This window comes from Branchiostoma lanceolatum, chromosome 1 (genome assembly GCF_035083965.1).
Source record: "Branchiostoma lanceolatum isolate klBraLanc5 chromosome 1, klBraLanc5.hap2, whole genome shotgun sequence".
NCBI classification, from domain to species: domain Eukaryota; kingdom Metazoa; phylum Chordata; class Leptocardii; order Amphioxiformes; family Branchiostomatidae; genus Branchiostoma; species Branchiostoma lanceolatum.
The window spans coordinates 9,314,355-9,329,069 of NC_089722.1; the positions used below are offsets into that span (position 1 = coordinate 9,314,355).

Genomic DNA, 14,715 nt, shown 5'->3' on the forward strand with positions numbered 1-14,715 from the left:
TCACACTCCTTTACACGGTTATCGCCCAGAGAGATCTTTTCAGCCAGGGAAACAAAAAACCCTGTGCGATTATTGGGGAAGCCCGCCAGGAAACAATCCAGGGCTCCCCGGGTCATAATCATTGTTTGAACAGGGCATTTGTATACAGGGGTAATTTGATGAATGGAGGCATCCTTATGACGTAAACCCATCCTCGGCGGCACATGGCTAATCTGCATAACGCCCACGTGTCAAAACAAGGTGAGGTCTAACCTCAGGACCTCAACACCAAGGCCTGGTGACACAACAACCCTGTGATGTCATCACGGCCAATAATACAACATGCTACCATCAACAAGTTTGACCTATCAACAATAAACTTACTCAAGTACTGTACAATGATACCGGGCTGGATTTTCCCCATTCAATCTTTTTGCGAGTTGTAGAGTTGCCTTTAATTTTTGCTTAGAAGCATTTTTGAGCAAAATATGAAAATATCAATCAAGTTCAAGTAAATAGGCATCAAGTAGATTTTGGTGCAGCCCACAGGCCTTTTGATAGATATATATTGTAATAAATTTGTATGCTGAAAATGACTGGGTATGTCATTTCAACATCAAAGAAAACAAGGTGTTTGCTTGTAAATGGAGACTTCTGTATTTTTTTTACCCATCATTCAGCACGATATTAATGGACTGAAACCATGGAAAAGGTTTGCAGTATCCAGTTTCATGCTCATTTAACCTTCTCCCTGCTTTCTAATGCTAAAACCTATACAAATTTGATGCCAAAATGTTGCATCAGCAGGGAAAATGTTAAATGATGGGAAATGGTAAGACAAATCTTTGGGGGGTACACCTTTCATTTACAATTAGCCATGGCTACCGACAAATGGCTGAACATTTTGCATTGACAAAGCCTTTTTCAAATGTTAAGTGCATTTAGGACGATGAAATGTTTCTTCTGATTTGGTCAGAAATTTTTTGCAAGATGTTTGATGTCGTCGTAGTCCTATCCAAGATGTCAGAAAAGCATTTTAATCAAGTCACGATATGTTTAACTGCAAACTTCAAAAGCTGCTTCAAACAACTTTTGAAGCTTGTGTTCGAAAGAATCACATTTCACAAATTTTATAATTAGATGGATCTAGATGATTCTTTGAATTTTTGCCCACTATTTTCAGTTCCAAACTGTAAATTGCATTTGTAACAGATTTGGTAAGATTAAAGATCCATGCATTTTGATAAGTACATGGAACTGCGTTTTTCAGGCAATATTGCAATGAATTTCAAATTGTCCACGAGTAAGTACAAATTTTTTTAAATTCAATTGTATCATGGCCATGTGTCAGTAGCACCATGCATATAATTTGAGGGAAGAACACTTTGCTTCAAATCAATACATAGATTGTAACAGCAGAAATAAACTTGATGTCACAGATGCATTAACAAACGAAGATGTTGGACAAGTAGTATCTTAGTTCAAAGGTCATGTACCAAAGATAGAAAAATCAGCTTCTCTAACGATTGACAGCAATACACTGCATGCTGTGGATTACCTTCCCAAGTAGATAATACTATCTTCAATCGTTACACCTTCCCAGCCACAAATCTTCCTCCCACCTGCTCCTTCTCCAACAAGACAGGGAGACCTTCTCGCTTGCCTAACTCTTCCACCCTCCCCAGGCATCAATATCCCAATTATCAATGGACAAACATGAATGAACAAGCCACCAAGCCATGTGGGATATATTTAGAAAGTTGGCCTTTGGACATGATTGCCATGGACATTCCTATCTGTCAAGCATGGCAGAAGAGGTAGTTCCCTCACAAGTATTAACCCATAGTGTCAAGACAAGGTCGACCTCAGGACTGGGATGGTACTTATTTAACCCGTAACAACAGGTTTATATAGGTGTTATGGCAAGAGTGGCAAGATTTGTCTAAATCAAAGGAGGCAGGAGAAGACAAATGACCCATGCATAGGACAGTGTGTGTGAGTATGGATATAAAGGCTACTAGTACTAGTAGAGTTCACATAGGCAGACCATTGCTCAAGCATTTAGAGTTGTATCCAATGGAAGCTCTTCAAAAATCTGCTGAATTGAAATATTCCAATCAAACTGGAAGAGTATTACTAATGAAACGATACAAGACCATTACATTATTGCTGACTGACACCAAACTACAAGACAAAAAAATTTCACATGGGACTTTTCTAACATTTACAGGATCATTCTAGTCTTCAGTTCCCTTATAAATGCCATGGACTGCTAACTACACAGTGGAAACCAAGAGTACTGTACTGTAAATTTGGAATGTTTGTGCCTTTGCTGAGTTTTTGCCCCCGCAGTTTCACGGTTACCTCTCTACCGCAAAATTATGATCCTTGGAATAGATGTTTCCATTGTACAACAGAACTGTTTTAACAGCAAACTTAGATCTAAGACATCACTGAAATCTCCATTCCCCTGCTACCACAAAATTGAGTCCCCATGAAAATAACTGAATGTACAGTACCAGCATTACTGAAAAGATGTGAAAGTTTTCAAAAATTTCATGTCAATGTTCTAACTAGTTTATTTTCTGAATTTCTAAAATTCTGTTTAAAAATTGATGGTAGATAAACCGTCACTAATCTGGTAAAATGTTAAATGTAGGCTGTAAAACTTAAGTATTAAAAAAATGCAGTATTAATCCATACCAAAAAACAAAATCTATCAAATTAGAATCATCTTCAACGTTCATGAAGAAAGATACAGCAAGATTCTAATGCGAAACTGTTTCTGCGGGGCATTTCTATTTTGACATTTGACAAATAGTGAGAGGAAATGGAAAAGCTAGAAATAGATCATTTCAATTTCATGTCAGCATAATTAATTAGAGCTATTAAAAGCATCCAAGGTTACGAAAGGCTGTCATATTTTTGGGTGGTGCTTCATTGAAATACATTAAAAGAAAATGTTTTTCACCTCATTTCTCATTCAAATTCACTGATCAAAACTACAAGCATGGGAACATGCTTACGTGTTTTCTTTAAGTTAGAGGTTTTCGGCTGGGCAACAGCCTATATCAGTATCTGGGTGGACAAGAAGAGTAGTTGCCAGGGTAGCTGTTGTATGCTATCAACTGTCTATCTGCAGGTCTTGTATCCTTTACCATATTAGAACATATAATTCTTTACAAACCAGAATTTCCCTGTGTGTCTAGCATAAACATTGACAACATTAACTTGTCAAAATAAAAATAAAAACCAAAGAAATACATAAATTTTTTGGTGTTTTTTACGTCACAAATGATAAAGAGTATTCACTGAAGAAGTGGTTGAATAAGAGGCCTGACTGAATATTACTTCCTGGCTGGAAAAACATAGCACTGTTACCCAGACACTACAGTATAAGGAAGTGACTCACTGACTGGCTTAACATATTACAGGAAATACAATTCAAGACAGGTTTTCTGACTGGCTGATTCAACAGAACTACAGGAAAACAATTCAAGACAGATTTATTCCTACTCTCGGTTATTCACCTCGCTCTGAAGTCCTTGAAGTTAACAAAGGCTGCAACAATTCATGGAACATGTTTGACATGACAGCAATTCATAGACTTCAACACAATCACGCAAGCAGTTTCATCTCAACTACAATGAATTATTCCAAGAATTATTTCATAGTTTCTCTATCATTTGAATTTTCATTGTAGCGTCTTTGTTCAAATGAATCACAGTTGGTAACACCTGTGACATTTTTTTTGCCAGAATCAACATTAGTCCAGACAACAGGCCAGGGGTCCTGAGTTTACAAAGGGCTGTCTTGATGAATGGGACAGGTTAGAGGTCACCGGGGTTCATCAACCCTGCACCTTACATCCCCATTAACAGCAGGTGGATAGTTCCATTGTCATTTAGAACATGGCCACTACCCCTCAGCCAATGAGAGTCCTTCAATTACTGTGACTATATCTCAGTAGTGCAGAAAAAGTGTGGTACTAACAAAAAAGTGTGGTACTAAGTCATTTGCATACAAAAAAGTGTGGTACTAAGTCATTTGCATATTATGCAAATGACTTAGTACCACACTTTTGTTGTATGAGACCTGGGTCACAGTGTCAGCTAACTGCCAAGGGGGTAGGGAGGGTTCATTATTTGATTCAAATAAGGACATCGTTATCTTACAGCCACACAAGAACAAAAGTATCAAACTGAATCAAATCAAACAGGCACAAATTCAAGTTAAGCAATCATTACAATAAAATGGAAAGTCAAGTTTATAAACAGTTGGGAAACTGGGAATCCGAATCATTTTTTTAGATTTTTGAAAAGAACACACATTATGCTCTGAGTCTCAACTCAAACAGTTCAAGTACTCCAATGAAAAGAAAAGGAACATTTTAGTAACTCACAGTTAAAAAATCCCAGTTCAAAATCTGTATGTAATATTTTGAGACCGCTGGGATGAATTGTAAAAGAGAAACTTCGTGGTAGTGGCCAGGTTCTGAAAACAGATAGGACATGTACGAAGCTTGCTTACAGGTCATTCTGCTTCAATATAATACTTTTTACCTTTTTTTATAATACTAGTATGATGTGCTGAAAACAATATCTTTGATTCATATTGATAGAAAGAGAATCTTCGGGGATGTGGCCCTGTTCTAAAACAGTTAGATCATGGCCTCGGCCTCTCTATGTGAAAATAGTGAAGCTCCCCCACTCGGGGCTTCCAGACTCCCTCGGCTTCGCCTCGGGAGTCAAGGAAGACCCTTGTGGGAGGAGCATCACTATTTTCACATAGAGAGACCTCTGCCATGATCTAACTATTACTTGATTCATGGCTGCCTAACTAGTAAGTGATCCCACAGGGACCAAGGGGAGCCCAAACATTCAAGCACGGGGTCAAAGGTGACACAACATCAGCTGTTCATCCTGACAATAACACAACCACATGACAGCGCTGGAAGTGCTTCAGTCTGGCAGACTCAACTTGAAACCTGGCTTCGCTGCATGGAACACATCGACCACCGTTGCTCAACAAACAGGTACATGTTCTTCTGAATCAAAGTTGAACTTCAAATTGCCAACACAAAAATTGGACTTCTCCACATTTCTGACTGATCAACTCCAGTCTTTGTCCACGAATGAGCAATCTGCTTCTGTAACATCATGTTATGCAGATAGGAACATGTGACTCAACTGGAGCTGATCAGTCGAAAATTTGGGTGAGTCCAATTTTTGTGTTGGCAATTTGCAATTCAACTTTGTTGGTACACAGATGAACTTTCGGTACTTTTGCCAGATAAAAACATCACCTGGTTGCAGGGTTCGAAATAGTGGTTGCAGGGTTCGAAATAGTGGGTGCATGTGCACCTGTGTGCACCCAAAATTGGAGCTGTGCACCTAATTTCTGACTGTGGGTGCACTGGTGCACCTAGATATTTTTGTAGGCTATATGGTAAAGGTACTATTGTACACTAGTATGCAGAATATTCTTGAAATGTAAGTATCAGAAAAAGCAAAATAACCTTTTGTAACAGTTGTACTTTCTTTGATGTATTAGAAATCTACTTGTTTGAAATTTTGAAGTTAGCTATAGCAGTTACCATTGCAGATTGAAGTTCTTAACTGACTTAAGAGCCTTACACTTTGTAATTATGTTTTGCTGACATTCAACTTTATTTTGCACCTAAAATTATTTCTGTGCACCTAATTTTTTTGGTTGGGTTCACCAGTGCACCTATTTCCAAAAGTGAATTTTGAGCCCTGCCTGGTTGGCTGTAAAAAGCACTCGTCCTCAGATGAAATTTGAGTGTCTTGATACAACTTATGCACAACTCAGGGTCTTACCTTTGCTGAGAGTCATGAAAGCAGTCTCCACATTGAGTCTGTTTCACAATGTGAATGAAAATCTAGCCCTGACAGTGAATCTTTGACACAACAACATACATTACACGAACATTTCTTTCCGGTAATCTAGCTTAACTAAAATCTGAAGAAAAAAAACAGTGAATTTCTACAGCATTTCATACATCATCACAAAAACCAGGTAGAAACCAAACTGCTGTCAGAAAGGGCTGTTGCTGAACTTTAACCCTTGACCTTACTTAAGTCAGATAGGCCTGTCAAACTGTCTTTGCAAAATTGTGCCTGTTTTATATCACACAGTATCAGATAAAGATAACCATTCAGTTTTTGCCTCACTTTTAATACCTAGGAAGTTGACTTTAATGATTTCTTTTTTTCTAATTTATGCATTTCTCTTTTCCCTTATGTATTTTTTTCAAAATAAACATTTTTAGACTAAATAAAGAACCTTTTAAAACGTGAGTTTTGAGTAATTAATTTGCTGCCAGAATGTAGAACATTTAGTTTCAGAAATAACTATGAGCAAAGCATAATTAAACTACAATAATATAAAAGAGCATGTCACAGTTGTCATTTCAAGTTAAAAATATTGCAGAACACAAACCCAATTTTCTCATCCTTGAAGTTGAACTACATCTATGGTCTGTTTATGCCTGATAAAATCAGACTTGTGCATCCTTGAGTTTGTGCAGGTCTCGAAATTCATTTTTGGAAATAGTTGCACTGGTGCACCCAACCAAGAAAATTATGTGCACAGAAATAAATTTGGGTGCACCACATATATCTAAAATAAAGTTGAATGTCAACAAAACATGATTAAGATTTAATGCTCTTATAATTGTAATCAAGAACTTGACAATCTGTATCAAATTTCAAACGAGTAATACATCAAATCAAGTGCAACAAAGGGTTCTATTGCTTTTTCTGATAGTCTACTATTGTACAATGGTACCTTTACCCTATAGCCTACAAAAATATCTATGTGCACTGGTGCACCCACAGTCAAAAATCAGGTGCACAGCTTCAAATTTGGCTGCACACAGGTGCACGTGCACCCAGTATTTCGAGCCCCGTTGTGATACATAAAATCATGTAGATGTGGCCTTGTGTATCTAAAAAAAAGATTGAAAAACACGAGAAGTATTCTTCCATCGGGAGACATATAAAAAGATAGATGAGGCAAAAATCTAGGTGACAAAACTACAAATGCTGTCAACTGTGTCCTTCCATATCATTTTCCCACTGACTTTCTGAAATGAAAGGAGTTTTTTTAAAATTTAGGGCCATCCTACAAGCAAACTCACCGAACATAAACAAATTAACACACACAGCTAACGGTTAACAACGTACCTCTTTTCTACAACTGTCCTACTATTTCCTCTGCTGTGATTTTACCACCGTAAAATTTAGAATCTATCCTTTGATTACATTTGCTGAAATTCGACAGAAATGACGACAAATATCATATCATTTGATTTTATGACAGATAGTTGAAATGTATTTTTGCTGGGACTTAATTTCGTGGTGGATTGGGAAAGGAGGTTACCCAAGTATTTTAAGTTCTTTGTTGAAACGATTTTGTAGTACAGTAGTAACACACTAGATATTCGCAGCATCATTCAGGAATTCGCGATGCATGGAGAAGTCTCTCCGAAAATACCCATGAACATTTCAAGATTTACATTAACTATGAAATTGGCTTTAGGTGACACATTCAATAGTATACCTCTAGATGACAGAGATGATTTTTTTTCCATCCAGTTCAGTGAGTTCACCCAACCTTACTATCAAGTCAAGCCTTCACAGCTGTCTGACATTGGATTAGTTAGGCAGGAATCATCAATAGGTATTCCCTTTCTCCTGACACCTAGCTTATGACTCTCAGAGGGGAAACCCCAACACTCACCCGCAACAGGTGCATTACAGTTATCAACTTCTCAAGGCGACCAAATACCAAACAAGGTGTAAGTATCCATTCAAAACACTGCAAAAAGACTTGAGAAGGACAATACCCCTGGAACTAGTGTTAGAGCTTGTTATACACAATCCCTTTCTCAACCACTTCCTCAAAGCCTAGTTGTATGCAATAACACTTCAGATTTTGTCCATACAAAGTAACAGGTAGCCTTTAACCCTCAAACCACCGTAGCTTTTTTACGACTAATCTTACCGTATGGGGTCAAAACTGACCCCACAATGTTTTCTACAAATATAGCTTTATTGGTGACTAATTTTGTGGTTTGTATTTATGTATAGTTTAAGTAATCTATAAGGGACAGTTTGACATGATTAGGTGTGAATAATTTTTGCGTATTATCATAATTTATGCAAAAATACGGAACATCTTCTTTTGCAACTAATGCTATTCAGACAAACGGGCTCTTTTGAGGCCTGCGCCAACACTTGATGTCATATAGCATCTGAATGTCTTACGCTAGAACAACCAAACTTTGTCATCTTTGCTAGAATTCCGTTGGCAACAATTTTAATTTAATGAAATATATAATCAATGTTTTCATGTTGCTATGGCAACCGGTTTCTTAGAGCCATATTTGGAAAAAGTCGCTAATTTTGGATTTTACAATGTAATTCTAGGGCTGTCTTTTTAAACTGCACTTATTTTCTTACATCAATACCAACCAATTTAATTCACAATCACTTTTATGATTTAATATTCATAATTTATGCATATTTGATTATGTCATCTGTCAAAATTTAAGATGGCGGACGATATAATTAGATTAGCTATAACCGGCTATTTCAACCTCAAATTTCATCATTACCATGTTTATTCAAACAGAAACAATTTTAATATAAACGTTTTGGTCCATCTTTATTGTGTTATTAGGTTATATGATGAAAAAATGCATTTAAAACAATTCAAGATGGCGGAACCAAGATGGCGGATTTTGCTAGTGTAACTTGATATGAATATAATTTTTATGACGTCATTTTGACGTCGTTCCTGTTGCCATCTACAAATGACGTCTTTGGATATATTATGATTTATCATACATAATTTCTATTTTAGTTTTATCGTGTACCTTTGAATCATATGGAAATACCCAATTCGTTGGTTTTCGTCAATAAAATCACATAAATGACGTCATAATACGTCGAAACGTCATTAATCTTTACGTTCATTTAAAAAATTTGTTTTTTCACGTTTCTACAAAATTAAATTTTGTAACTATGATCATAATAACCCTTATCATACATGTCACTAGGTGACAAGTATCAAACAATAGGGAATATGAGTGCAGATTTTGCTGGGGTCAGTTTTGACCCCACTGGACCATGCATAAACTTTCTAGGATAACTTAATCAACAATGAGCCAATCTCGATAAAAACTTGTGAGAAGCTATAAGACATATATACAAACAAACTCATAGAAGGAATTTTGTTTTCGACTCGAAATGGCAAAATGGCACATGTTGATATACGCCTGGGGTCAGTTTTGACCCCATACGGTGGTTTGAGGGTTAAGTTGAAACTGTTCCTCGGGGTCTTTGCATGAAAGTCTCATCCACAAGTTCAAGCAGTTATCGGTGCTGCCTCTCTCTCTGATAACACACTTTCTTCCTCTGCTGCTTCAAAGCTCGGAATCTATTCTCACAAAAACACATTTTCATTTCAATATTTTTTTTCAGCAAGACATTTAGTTTTGAAACTCTAGAACTTATCTGTATCATGGACTATCTCCATCACATGGAAAGACCACAGGGGAAGCAAAACTACAGAAAAAAGTGCCATTTTTTTCTGGGGGCAGAAACATCAACCATGATAATTCCTCTTACTTCATACAATACCAACTGTCATCAAGGAAGAACACTTGCCTTTCTTTCGCATATTCAATATTAGAAATATGACAGCCCAGAAATCTCAACATACTTTTGGAAAGGCAACTTTAGTACTACTAGAGACACAAGGACCACCAAACTACAGTCACAACAACAGAGACAACCCAATCACAATTACTGGAACAATATCATGACAAATGTCAATCAATCATCAAAAAGCCTTTCCCCATCTCACAGTGTCAATCCTGACACTTTCTGTAATGGTTAAAACTTGAAGCGTAATTTTCGATAAGTTTGTGACATTTCAGCAAGCAAGAACTTGATGAAGATGCTGGGTACGAAGGTATCATAACCTGAAAAGAAATCATCATTTGAAATGGTGGGACATCAAGATGACATAAGATAAAATGCAGATTTCGTTATATGCCACTATTACATTCTAAAATCTAAATGTGAATCCAATACATTTGCACCTGATCAAACACCAATGCCAGGTCATGTATGTCATGCAACTCAACGTCCAGAAATAACCAAATTTGCAGGAATTTGGTAAGAAAATCGTGATTGTGCATCCCCAGACCGTGGCAAGGGACAAGTTTATAGTTTCTATTTCCCTCTTCCAAGAAACTCAACACCCTCCAGCCCAATCAGCGTCTTCTAATGAATAGTATCATTATGACAGGGGGTGATTAATGGTTTGTTTGACAAGTGGGATGAGCCAATCAGCGCGCAGATCGGGCTCAGAATGCCCAGCTGTCCTCTAACTATCAGGATTTACCTCCACAATTCAAAAACTTGAGTCAATTTCATGCACTCTGGCGGGCCGCCGGCGCCCGTCCAGCGCGTTCAACGAGCTCTGGAGCCGCGAGAACAGACGCTATCTCCCCGCTACAGCCCGCGATCGGGCCCTTGTTTACCCGATCGGCTCATTATGTATGCAGGGCGCGAACACAGCGCTCTCTGTACAAAATAACCTGGCGAAATATATGGCACTTGGTACGCCACGGTGACGGGCAATCACGTACGGCACAAGGACGGGTGTCGGTGGCCTACCTGTGTCCTGTTGATGGTCTGGTTGGGCGGGGGCGCCGGGCCAATCGCGCCTTGTCCCGGGTGCGTTCTTTGTTGCGATCCCCACGTCTGATTAGGATATTGCCCGCTGCCCATCATATTTCCACCGTCGGGCCCCTTGCCCATGTTATAGTCCCCTCCAGCGGCTGAGGGAGGGTAGGAGTTCCCGTAACGTGAAGTGGCAGGGCTAGGGCTCTGTAGAAGCTGGTTTAGTGTCGGAGTAGGCCCTGAATGTTGGCTGGTGGAAGGGCCGCTCATAAATCGGTGCTGTTGCTGCGGACCCGTATTATAATTAGGCATCATCTGAGCCCCAGCCGAGCTCAAGCTAGTCCTGCTTACCGGCATGTTCATAGGCTTGGAGGCGGGAGGGTACGGGCCTTGCCTGGGCCCGGACATCCCAGACATGCCGTCGTAGTTGCCGTACTGGTTATACTGAGGGTTCTGTGGTCCCATGCCGGGATTCGAACCCGGGTTATATGGGCCGTTTCCTGCACCAGGTCCGCCATGTTGCTGTGGGTCTGCACTGTTGTATCCACCACGGAAGTTGTTGCTGTAGCCTGGCATGTTACCGGACATCGGTCCTGGGTGTCCAGGTGGCCCACTCGGGGCCCCGTCCACCTGGTTTGGCCCGCCTGGGCCAGGGTGGGGGTAGCTGCCCTGTCTAGAAGGGTCTAAATCCACGCCGGAGTCGTCGTTGTTCATAGACCCGCTATTGCCTGTTCCTCCATCTTGAGCGTTGTGCTGAGCAGCCGCAGCAGAGTTTGAGTCGGCGGCGCTGCTTTGTTCGTTCGGCGATTTCAACTTGCCGCTCGGGGGCCCGCCGTCGGGAGCTACGCCGTCAGGACCGTTGGGAGCGTCGCCGTTGCCGTCAGGGACATGATCCACAGAGTTGGCGGCCACCTCAGTACTCTGACCAATGTCGTTCCCATCACAATGGACATTCGCAGCCACTTGAGCTGCCATGGCCAGAACGACAATACACCACGAGTTACATCAAGTTGAAGGTACGATCGAGGTCACAGAGGTGGTCAATGGTAGAAAGGTGACCCTGGCGCATCTGTGGGGTTACCTGTGCGGTGTTTGACGCCGATGCACACACGTGTTTTGAGTCAGCAAGAGGAGAATAACAGAGAACTCAGGCCCGGTGGCAGCATGGCCTTATCTCACGCTACACCATTATGGCGCACCCCTGCCTCAGACGACATACAGGCTCCAACATAACGATCCCTCCGCCACCCAAAAAACTTCAACATCCTCAAAAACAACATTTTTCTCTCAAAACCACACTTCTCTCGGCGGAATAATCAACAAGATATAATTTTCTAACCACGTTAGTGTTTGCAGACCCAAGGTGAAGGGAAAGAAGAAAATGTGTTGTACTACTTTTTGTAAGCGATCTGCCTGAATACACATTGCGCCAAATTCCTCGGCGGTGATGCGTCTGAGGCATTGCTTTTCAAACCCGTTTTTCCTATTAGCCATTCCAGCAACCTCCCTCCGGAAGAGGTCATGCAAGACAAGCTTTACCGGCCAGTGCCGCCGGTGTTTTTGGCGGGGGACACCTCGTAACAGCATCACGGAAGCCTGCTATTATCCCGGCTGCCATAGCAACCCGGCATTTTACACATATTTGCCTTTCTGTCCGTTTTAAGCCCGAAACTCGGGTTTTCCGGCGGGAGGGGGACGCCATGACTCGAACCGCCTAATTGGCAGACTGCAATTCGCAATGACGTCAGCCGGTAAAATTATCTGGAAAGCTTTCAGGGAGATGTGTCCCCTGGAAAAACGCGTCCACCTTTTCATATTTGAGCGCCCTCTATAAAAACCCAACCCATTGGTGCAGTAATAAATGAATGCGCGCAGTTCCTGAGATATCGCCTGGCTCCCTCAAGCCGCCGGTTGGCGCTGGGAGGACCCAGCAAAAATCGATTTTAATCCCGTGGAATCTGAAATTCGATCCTTTCTCCCAGCCGTGTGGCCCCAGCACCGTGCAGTTAAGATCAATAAACGCAGCACCAGGCGCGCCAGCGTTCCGCTCTTTTTCCTTGCCTGAGGAGCTAAAACTCCACCAAACAATTCGATTCGTAATTTTTCCCCACTCCTAGTCGAACTAGCCATCTAACCTTTGTACTATCCTTGGTTAATTTTTGTTTTTACGGTTCAGAGAGGAAAAATATCGCCTGTGCCCCTTTGTCCTACAAAGTCTGTTGCACAAACCATTCTGGGCCCCACCGCCGCTCCGTTTCAAAACATCGCGTTGGCAGCGTATTTTCTACGCGAGATGAAATAATTCATGGAGACACTTTTCCACATGGTAAAATATCACAAGAGACGACAACATTTCATGCATCCTGAAAATCGTGCAAACTTTTCGTATTTACGGAGAGTAATTTTGTTGAAGTTTCTTTTCCCCTTGAACCATTTGCCCACACGTGATTGATAACAAGGGCGCCCAGAAATTGGACGATACCATTGAGATAATTGCCGTGGAACGCAGGGGGAGCAGGTCCCCAGTTCAAGGATTTCTGACAATTCTTATAAACGTTTCTATGTGGCAAAATGAAATAATTTCGCTCATATAAAAGGTTGTTACGAATTGATGATTTTTTTCTATGGATTATTTCAACATCATGCTGCAAAGATGAACTTGAACTGAACAATAATTACTATCCGAAAATATATTTCGAGGATGCCATATTTTGACTACGCACAGGCACACGTACATGTATGCGTAGGCAACACGGCGTGTAGGATATATTCACCAGCAAAATTCACAGGAATCTCTTTTCATCTGGTATTTCTTGGAATAAGGTTGCCGACATCGCTAAATACGTACGAGTTTCAGTGAAAGCAAATAAGACATGTTATGATTACTAATTTATATAGGCAGAATCTAATTATCAGAGATTGCAATTTTAGTCTTGCATGACTCCGGAAGACTAGCTGTTGAAATGAATCGGGACATTTCAAATCACCAAAAGAATCACTTTAGGGACAAAGATGTACTCTCCAAGCAGAGCTAGGGTTTTGGCTGGTTTTTAACGTGTTTGCGACACAACAAAAACGATGACAAAGTAGAAGGCATGACAAAAACGCCTAAAAACACGTTAAAAACTAGCCAAAACCCTAGCTCTGCTTGGAGAGTAACAAAGATGCACACATCCTCAATCTAACTGAACCGCGCAGAAAGCACAAGAAACAAGCGCCCTCATACTGAATATGTATGTACTGCAAACGAAAAAACAACAACTGGAACACAGACATGATACTTTCATTGATTTTCATTGCTTGGTCTCGGGACGCAGACGCCAAGAAATTTGAATTTTTTCATCTTTTCACTCCAAATTTTGAGATTTTTTTCAACGGTGTGCATATGTCCGTTCACACCGCTGGGAAGGAATCGAACGCTTTATTCTCGAGGACCTTTTCTGGATCGAGTCAGACACGATTTTCTCTATTTTACCAGACACTGAAAACTCTTAGCCTTGAATACAAGGGAACAATCCAATAAGGTCGTTCCCAACACCCATTGCAACTCCATTTCGCTGACATAGACAAGCACATATAAAACGAAAACATTTCTTGCTTGTTGTCACTTTAGAAAAGTTCCTTTCGAATATATAATTTTGAAATTCGTAGAGCAATCACAAAGATGAGAATCTGCAGTCACAACATATTCGTAAGTTAACTCATTTGCATCCACTTGTTAGTATGTATAGATTAGATCTTACGAAAGTCGCTGCACTTTTGTTTTAACAATAAACTTTATTGCTGTATTAGGAAGAGAACAGCCTTAGTCCGGGCAAGCCGCCCGACTTGTTGTAGATGATGATGTATAGTAATGCTGGTGTGCTACTATTGCAAAGTAGATATGACTCCGGCCTGTCAGTGTTTTTATGTTTATCAATCGAAAGCATCACATTCATCACTGCTTAACACTCCTTCAACAAACCAAGGAGGTTGTAATAAGACCTCCTTGAACAAACTCGGTAACAAACAACCATGT

General features: G+C 40.3%; 1 protein-coding gene across 6 annotated transcripts in view; it reads right to left on the reverse strand.

Annotated features, from left to right (window-relative positions):
* LOC136432422 (AT-rich interactive domain-containing protein 1B-like) overlaps nt 1-11,913 on the reverse strand; it is a 47,122-nt gene extending 35,209 nt beyond the window's left edge. For all 6 annotated transcript variants that reach the window (XM_066423739.1, XM_066423721.1, XM_066423706.1 and 3 more), the window contains exon 1: nt 10,692-11,913. In XM_066423739.1, the coding sequence (XP_066279836.1) occupies nt 10,692-11,672 (981 nt within the window). In that variant the 5' untranslated portion in view covers nt 11,673-11,913. The remainder of the gene's footprint in view (nt 1-10,691) is intronic.
* Nucleotides 11,914-14,715: the final 2,802 nt, after the last annotated feature.